An 8907-nucleotide genomic window follows, 5' to 3' on the forward strand; every position below is an offset into this window, starting at 1 on the left:
ACCCCAAAGATGTTTGTTCATTAACTATTTCCCAGAACTTTAAGTCAGTACTCCTCCTTATTTGTTGTCATAAGTACTCTTAAATTATCAATGATCCTATTTTGTAATTAAATTTATTCATGTGGAAATTTGGTTACTTTCTTTTTCTCTCATGAGACTCCAATATTCCACGAGCGCCATTCTATCCCCGGCACATAGAATTGTGCCTACTGCCTATTAAATGTTCAGTAAATATTTGCACATCTATGGGTCAAACACTCAGCTGCAATAAGAGTCAGAATTATCCAATGGAAAGCATTATGCATTTAGTAACTAGCAGACTTAAGTTCCAGGACCACCACTAATTTTCCTTGGGTTATTAGAAACAGCCAGTGGATTTCCTCATCTGTAAAACCCGGCATATTTCTACCTGTCGCCACCTCACGGAGACGTTGGTAGCATCACGTGGCAGAGAGCATTTATTTGCTCGGCAAAAGGAGTGTGTGTTTACAGACACCAAGCTGGCCCAGGACTCTCTGGGCAGCTACTGAGGCACGTCCACGTCACCCCGTTATATAAGGGGCCCGCCTGTCCGGTGTCCTCTGAAATTCCTGACCCGACGTCATCGGCCACCGCCCTGAGGACGCCATACGGTGTCCTGAGGATAGGCGGTGCAAGGTGGGACCCGGGTGTCGCCCGCCCGAAGCTCGCGGCCGGCTTTAGAAAGCGTCTGAGACAGCGGCGGCTCTCGGGGCTGAGACCGGAAGCCCCTCCCGACTGGCCCGCAGCCAGTCAGCGCTAGGCCTGTTCGAACGTGACCTTGTTTTGGCGTTGCTAGGAGACCCGGCTCCCGCACGCCCCCCACTGGCTGGCTAGCGCTGGAAGGGGGCGGGGCCGTGGCAGGCGCCGGTAGCGGTCGGCCGAGCACCGTTAGGGCAGCCCCGAGCCCGGCGCCCGGCCAGACCCTTGGAAGAGGTGTCTCGTCCCCTGCCACCGCCCAGGCCTCGCTGGCGCCCTCCCGCTGGTATCAGCGCGCTCCCGAGCGGCAGTGAGCCACGTTTGGGTCCGGACCAGGGAAGGACGTTAGTCAGGTGAGCAGCAGCGGGGCGGGCAGCTGGTGTGGCCACGCCCTGCCGAGGGAGACGAGCCGGCCGGGTGCGGGAGCGGCGAGGTGAGGGGATCGTGCTGCGGGGACAGCGGGCTTGCCCCGGCGGCTGCCGCAGGTCGGATCATTCACTCCTGTGGGCCGGCGCAGCCGCAGGGAGCACCCTCCGGCCAGCGGACAAAGGGTTAACGCGCCGGCGGTGACCGCGGGCCCCGGATGTGAGATCCTAGGCGCGGCGTCCGTGGGCCGCGCTGCAGGTGCGCCCGGGCGGGCGGAGCGAGCCGGCTGGCGGGGACCTGACCGACCGGCCGAGGCTCCCCTTCCCCTGCAGGGGTCGCTCGGCTCCCTCCGCAGGCGCCCTCTTTTCTAACTTGAGGGCAACAGGTGGTGCCTGTGGACCGAAGGAGAGCCCGGCTTCGCCGTGCTGGGAGCGGCAGTTATTCTCGCCAATTAGGTCGCGGGGGTGCGTGTGGCTTGGACGCGCTGACGCAGGTGACCAATGGGATTTGGGCTCAGGGGTGGGCCGTGTGGAGTGGGCGTGGTCGTAGTCTGGAGCCACGGTTTCTAGTGAGGCAACCGCCAGAGCTGCGTGGAGAGCTAAGCTGAGCGGCGGTGGGGTGCTTCTCTGCCCCCGCGTAGAAAAGCCTGCCAATGCTTTCTCATGTGGATCCAGTCTCCAATTCGGGAGGTGAGAACATTGTATTTTGGGGTGGGGCGGTTGGCGCGCGGAGGCTAATAGTGACCTTGGGTATGCTGTTAAGCGTGTAGAATTAGATCCTGAAGATCAGATTATGTGTTACAAATATTCTGCCAAAAAAGACACTTCTGTGGTAGTGCGACTTGGACCAGTTGCTGGTGACTAGGTTGTCTCCGGTACGAGGTCTTAGAGGTCTGGGGACCCAGGGGGGTAGAGAAAAGTACATATTACTACAATTTCAGTGAATGTTAAAGAATTTCAACGGCAATGATTATTCTGTCGTTTGCCTTGGATCGCGTATGTTTCTTATCTCACATGGTTTGTTTACTGAAGCAAGTTTTATTTATCAAGTTCCTCGTGTTGCTTAGTTTAGCAGGAAGAGAGAAAAGCAGTTGTAGTACATTATTTCACAAGAATAACTTACTCATTTTCCCCTTCAGCAGTCTGGTAGCTGGATCCCCTAGGAAGAGAAGTTCTTAAGCAGTAAGAAGAAAGCCCTTCAATTTGGAACACTTTGCAGCTGGAAATGGGGAATGGGCTGTCAGACCAGACTTCTATCCTGTCCAGCCTGCCTTCATTTCAGTCCTTCCACATTGTCATTCTGGGTTTGGACTCTGCTGGAAAGACAACTGTGTTATACAGGCTGCAGTTCAATGAATTTGTAAATACCGTACCTACCAAAGGATTTAACACGGAAAAAATTAAGGTAACGCTGGGAAATTCTAAAACAGTCACTTTTCACTTCTGGGATGTAGGTGGTCAGGAGAAATTAAGGCCATTGTGGAAGTCATATACCAGATGCACAGATGGCATTGTGTTTGTTGTGGACTCTGTTGATGTTGAAAGGATGGAAGAAGCCAAAACTGAACTTCATAAAATAACTAGGATATCAGAAAATCAAGGAGTCCCTGTGCTTATAGTTGCTAACAAACAAGACCTGAGGAACTCGTTGTCTCTCTCAGAAATTGAGAAATTGTTAGCAATGGGTGAACTGAGCTCATCAACTCCCTGGCATTTGCAGCCCACCTGTGCAATCATAGGCGATGGACTGAAGGAAGGACTTGAGAAACTACATGATATGATAATTAAAAGAAGAAAAATGTTGCGGCAGCAGAAAAAGAAAAGATGAATAGTGATAACCTTTTAGATCTGTGTGGAGTAGGTTTTCTGTGGTCTGATTTTGACAAATGGAAGAGTGTCTACAGCCTGGTTTGCCTGCCTGCCCTCCTGGATGCTGTTAAAGCTTTGTTTTGTTGAACAATCAGATGTCCAACTCTGTTGCCTTGTGGAAGATGAGTAAATGCAGTGCTTCTTAAAATGGCCTCTTCTCCCTACCCCACAAATCTTTTGGTACTACCATTTTGGGAAGCCAAGCAAAGATAGAAAATTGACCAGAAAACAGCTGTGGAAATTTGACCTGAAGTTACTGAAATAAAACTTTGAAGAGTGTCTGCCTAGTGTTTTGTGCTTACATCTTTTGGGGGGAAGCCTTTGCAAAGAAATTGCATGCAAGGCTTTGTATGTTATGCTAATGAATGGAAATGTTAAGGTAGATTAATATATACAGTCATACTGGTCACGTTGGTCCAACCAGTAAGGGACAAGGAGGCAGTGCTTGGTTTTTTAAGTTTGGCTGAATGAATTTTGACATTTTCTGGAATCAAATACTGTAATGCTATATCTTAATTCTAGATGATGTTTAAGTTGGTCTAACTTAAAGTTTAAAAAGAGGTATTTGGGGCATATTCAAGTGCATGGATTAGTTTTTCTGACAAAGCATGTTTTGGTGTATAGTCTTTTACTTTCTAGAGATAGCTATGCATCTTTTTACATGGTCAGGTTGAAAACACCTTTTTGGGGATTTAGGGCTGTTTTAGAAATAGTTTGTTGTCAGAGTCACTTTCAGTTAAAGAACCTAAAATAATTTACTTAACTCTTTTACATAGTAGATTTGGGCATGTAGACTAATCTTAAATGCATATGCTTTGACAAATGTATGGATTTATGAAGAAAGCAATTGATGAATTCAGTCAAGAGGGTGTAATTACAATACATGGTCTCTAAAGTATTCCAGTTGTAAAATATTTGTTTTATTATATTTGCTGGCTGAACATAGATGTGTTTTTTCATATATTTTTGTAGTGTTTTGAGAGAAGCAGAAGCTTTATAACCAACACCTAATGCACTGTGCAGTGAAAATGTAAGAGAGGTTCTTATGTGCTCTGAGCTTTAATTTTTTGTTTACAAACCGAACAGTGTTATGCAGGCAGTCTAGTCCTGATTATAAGGTAGGAAGAAATGATACAGTACTGCAGATAAGAATTACGATTATAGAAAATGAAGGAGAAAGTAGCAAAGCTATGTTTTGTGAAAATTCACTGGTACTGTTTACTTTGGAATCCAAAAAAAACCCTCTAAATTAAAAGGAGGAAAAACCTTTACCTAATTCTTATGTACAGGTAAAGACTTGCTTCCTGTGATCATATATAGCAAATCAACATGATTTCCATGTGTTAAAGCCAACATCTGTTTGTTTTGAAGATAACCAAAAGAAATGCACTTTGCTAGCAGGGTTTGGTTTGGGGTTTTTTTGTTTTTTTTAAATGGAGTTTTTGGAAACTTGGTTCATGTTCACACAAAATGAAGTAGCTTCCTGTGGAGCCTTCACATGTTAAATGTACCTGCACTAGTGACAGTCATTTAGAATGTTTATATTCATGGAAATGTGGATAACTACCAATAAACTACTTGAGGCCCTAGGAGAACAGTGTTTGGCTTTGAGTTTTAATGTATGTACTTCCACTTTTGATGAAGCTACTAATTAGTAGTTGAAAAACAACTTTTGAAGGCTGGGTTACACAGTCCTATAGTCGTGTGACATAGGCACCAAAGGTTGTTTTCTGGGAGAACCTTTTATTTTTTTAACCCTTCACTATATGAAATCATATACAAACATGAGTAGATCCATGATGGATTAATAAAGCTTGCTGAAAGAAAAGTCTGTGAATCAATTTAGATTTTCAGCCTTCCTGTACTTTTTATGTACTTCTGTGTAAAACAGCAATGTTTTAACTATCTCTTGAGAATTTATGTGTTACCCTTGTTTTGTAGCCTAAGAATTTGATAAGCAAATCCACATTATCTAAGTGTTTCATGTTTAGTGAACAACAAAAAGAAAAGAGAAAATGGCATGGACACTGTACTAGCTTTTATTTATAAAACACATTTTCAACTAGAAAACTCATCATAAAATTTTCCAGTTTGCTAAGTTCAGGTTCTCCACCACCTATTCTAGCTGTTAATACCATAGGATAGGATATAAGGAGTCTTGAAATAAACCCTAAAGAGTTTAGACAATGCTTTTACATCTAGTTTGTTTTTTTTTTTTTATTAAGGTACACCTTTTCTAAAGTGTATTTCTAAAATATTTTCTTATATTTGAAGTTATTTGGTTTAATACCAAATATCAATCAAGAACTGCAACTCTAAATCCAAATTAGTATCAACAAAGTAAAAATTTTTTTTAGTTAAAAAAAAAAGCTTTGATACTTAAAGAGCCTTAAATTTTAAATGCCCACAGTTGTTCTAAAATAGATTATAAACATTTAGAAAAAAAATAGTTGTACACTTTAAGTAGCCAGCAAAGATAGGTTCACTGAGAATTAATCATGGAAAAATAAATAAATCATTAGAAGCCAAAAAGTGGAGTTATTAGTATAAATATATGTATGTAGACAGAGAATGACTAATTTGTAGAAGGATGATGCTTTCTGAACAGAAGGAAGGGGCAGACTTAGAATGTTTTTGTTTGTACAAGGCATTTGACACTTAAAGAATGTTTCATTAATTATTCATGTTGACCTGGAAAGAGGTCTTTGGTACAGTGTTGCAAGGTTCTATTTAATACAGTTTCCTCAGTGATGTAAACAAAATGGTTTCTTCAGCTATAACAGTGACACAAAAGAATGTTTCTTTAAACTTTGGATGATGTAACACTCAATAGTTAGCTAATAGAACTTGGAATGTTGAGTATACCATCATTTGAGGTTGGAATTTTACATTTAAGGTTTAAATTTAGCAGAACATTCTGTGATAGTGGTGATGCTTGTGCAACATTGTGAATATACTAAATGCCACTGAATTATACATCTAAAAACAACTAAAATAGTAAATTTTATGTGTATTTTACCACAACAAAAAAATTTAGAATATTAAATATACACTTAGTTTCAAATAATCAGCTGAGTGAGAGCAATGTGATTCAGAGACCAGATTTAATTACACGTTATATGGAAAACTGGGATGCTTAAATTAAAGCTTAATATGAACCAGTATAGCATGGTAAACGAATCACAAAGTTAATATTAAAATATATGACAATCAGAGAGAATAGTCTCAACAAACCATAGCTGAAGTATATGTCAAATTCTGTGTATGTAAGTTAGAAATATAAGAATACCTATCTTGGAGGCTAGTTTAGGTGGATGTTAAATGTTTTTTCTAAAAACAGCATGAGATTTGAGGTCAGATCAGGGTTCAAATCCTGGCTCTCCCACTCTTACACAGGTGACCTTTTGTCAAGTTCCTTGGAACTTCTCACCGTGTGAATTCCTTCCTGGTAAAATGAAGACTCTTGCATAGAATTTTGAGAGGATTGAATGAAATAATGTAAATGTAAACATCACCACCAAGCATTTGATAAGAACTCAATGAATGGTAGCTATTATTGTTAACCAGTACAGATCAGTATGTGTTGAGAGGCAGTATGGTATAGTTGGTAAATTTTTAATTCCAATACTATAAAATTCAGGCCTTTTTAACAAGTTCTTTTTTAGAAGTACAACATCTGCTTTATAGTAGGCATCCAGTAAAATCTTGTTTAAGAACTTGAATCAATGCCAGCTGAAACAGTCTTCTAAGGGTCACATCTTATAAATTTATTTTTTATATGTACACGTACGTATACACACAAGAAGGGAGCTTTGCTTGTGAGCTGTGCTAAATATCTTTAAAAGTGCAGCATTCTAAAACATGGGTGGTTGAAGAGAGGTGCCGAAGTTGATTCATTTCAATGATGCTCTAGTTTTAAATAAAACTTTTTATTATGACAAATTTCAAGCTTATACAAAAGTAGAAAACCGTAATGAACACCCAGATATCTCTCATGTACTTTCAGTAATGATGAACTTTCGTCCCATTTTCTCTATATTCTCGTCTTTTTCTGTCCCCTTTCCTCTCCCCCTACCCCTGTATTATTTTGAAGTGAGTCCTAGCAATTATATTTTATTTATAAATGTTTTGGCATGTGTCTCTAAAAGATAAGAACCCTTTAAAAAAAACACTCTCCATATCATCACATATAAAATAAAACTAATAATCCTTCTTCAAGATAATCAGATATCTATTCAGAGTTTACATTTCCCTGATTAAAGTTTTTACAAGTTTTTGCAGTCAAGATCCAATCAATAACAGTCCATGTGTTGTGATTGGTTGATATGTCTCTATAGGTCCTCTGCGCCCCCTCGCATCACACCCCCTTCTCCTTCCCTCCCTCTCCTCCCTCTCCTCCTAATTTTCCCTGTCCCCGCCTTCCCTCTCCCCTCTCTCTCTCTCTGTCACTGCAATTTATTTTTGTACAGTTTCCCACACGCTGGATCTTGCTGAATGCATCTCCCTTTCGGTGCTTAACATGTTCTTTGTATGTGCTCTCACTTTTCTCTGTTTCCTCAAGACTACTTTAGATGGTGTTTTAGGTGGTGTTTGATACTTTCATCCGTAGGTACTATGGTCTGGTTGTCTCTCTTTTTGTGCTGGTAGCAGTCATTGATGGTCATTGTCTTAATCAATGACATCTAATAAAACTCTGTGATGATGGAAATATTCTATATCTACACTGTCCAAAGTGGAAGCCACTAGCCTCATGTGGTTATAGAGTGCGTGAAGTGTGGCTGGTGTGATTGAGGAACATAATTTTAAATTTTATTTAATTAAATTTAAATAACTGAATTGGACAGGACTGGCTGATAAGAAACTGTCTGGACTTCCCTGGCGGTCCAGTGTTTAAGACTCCCTGCTTCTACTGCAGGGGGCTCGGAATCAATGATTTGGTTATCCTGAGGTTCAATTCTTAAAGGAAAGGCAAGATAAATGCTTGTTTCTTTTGATTTACAAATTTTCAAGATAATTGATTCCTTAGCAACTTCTAAAGGTGACCAGTGAGGTTTGTTTTATTTTGAATACCATGATAACCTTACACATTGAAACATATTTGATATATTTCAGTCCTTTGCAGGTATTATCCCTATTCATGCTTAAACTGTCCTGTCTTTGAAGAACTAAGTTCTTTTGACATAAGCCTTGTAATCTTTAATAGTTTCTTTACTTTCTAGTTTTACAAGAAATTCCTGCCTTACCAGACTTGTTGTTTTTCTAGGATCCCAGGTTTCTTTTAGTGGGAAATGGTATGAAGAGTCCTCTCTGTAAACCACTGAATTTTTCATTGTTTCTAGGCCTTTTCAGTGAATGGAATAGGACTTTTTTAAAAAGATGCATCAGTAATTGACGCTGATAGTTCCAATTCAAAGCTTAAAATTCATAATGGTAGGGTCTTTACTTAACCTCAGTGATACTACTTAGTACCTCTTTTCACCTATGCCAAAAATCCTGGCTATCCGTGACACACACGTATTCCTTTGCTTTATTCCACTTTAATCTCACTACATTCTCAAAATAATACTACTACCAAGAATTTGATTACTGTAAGTGGTTTAACAATAGTTGTAGTTTCTTTTGTCCTTAGGTTATACCTCACTAGGATATACAGTAAAATTCTTGTTCATTTGTTTTTTTCTTTTCATGTGTGGTTATGCCACCACCTCGTACATGTTTAGGTACATTTGTTTCCCAAAATTTTTATTTGCTATTAGAAATGTTGACTCTGGTTTACTTAGTATATACAGTTCTTCCAGTATGTTTAAAATATTCAGGAATTCCCTGGTGGTCCAGTGGTCAGGACTCTGCTCTTTCACTACCCAGGGCCTGGGTTCAGTCTCTGGTCAGGGAACTAAGATCCCACAAGCTGTGTGGAATGGCCAAAAAAAAAAAAAAAATTCAACTTGGGATTAAA

At 40.5% G+C, this 8907-nt stretch overlaps 1 protein-coding gene across 4 annotated transcripts; it reads left to right on the forward strand.

The window, feature by feature from the left end:
* Nucleotides 1-701: 701 nt before the first annotated feature.
* ARL4A (ADP ribosylation factor like GTPase 4A) lies at nucleotides 702-4540 on the forward strand. Of its 4 annotated transcripts, none has more exons than XM_036864501.1 (2): nucleotides 702-1070; nucleotides 2222-4540. In XM_036864501.1, exon 2 carries the CDS (start codon nucleotides 2308-2310, stop codon nucleotides 2908-2910), a length of 603 nt encoding a protein of 200 aa, XP_036720396.1. In that variant the 5' UTR covers nucleotides 702-1070; nucleotides 2222-2307; the 3' UTR covers nucleotides 2911-4540. The 4 variants fall into 4 exon arrangements, with proteins under 4 accessions (XP_036720396.1, XP_036720397.1, XP_036720394.1 ...); XM_036864502.1 differs by having other exon boundaries at nucleotides 2225-4540; XM_036864499.1 differs by lacking the exon at nucleotides 702-1070 and adding an exon at nucleotides 1604-1772 and having other exon boundaries at nucleotides 2225-4540.
* Nucleotides 4541-8907: the final 4367 nt, after the last annotated feature.

The sequence above is a fragment of the Balaenoptera musculus genome, chromosome 9 (assembly GCF_009873245.2).
Source record: "Balaenoptera musculus isolate JJ_BM4_2016_0621 chromosome 9, mBalMus1.pri.v3, whole genome shotgun sequence".
NCBI classification, from domain to species: Eukaryota; Metazoa; Chordata; class Mammalia; order Artiodactyla; family Balaenopteridae; genus Balaenoptera; species Balaenoptera musculus.

Coding starts and splice junctions, on each gene's coding strand:
- ARL4A (XM_036864501.1), top strand. CDS start 2,308: ATGGGGAATGGGCTGTCAGACCAGACTTCTATCCTGTCCAGCCTGCCT.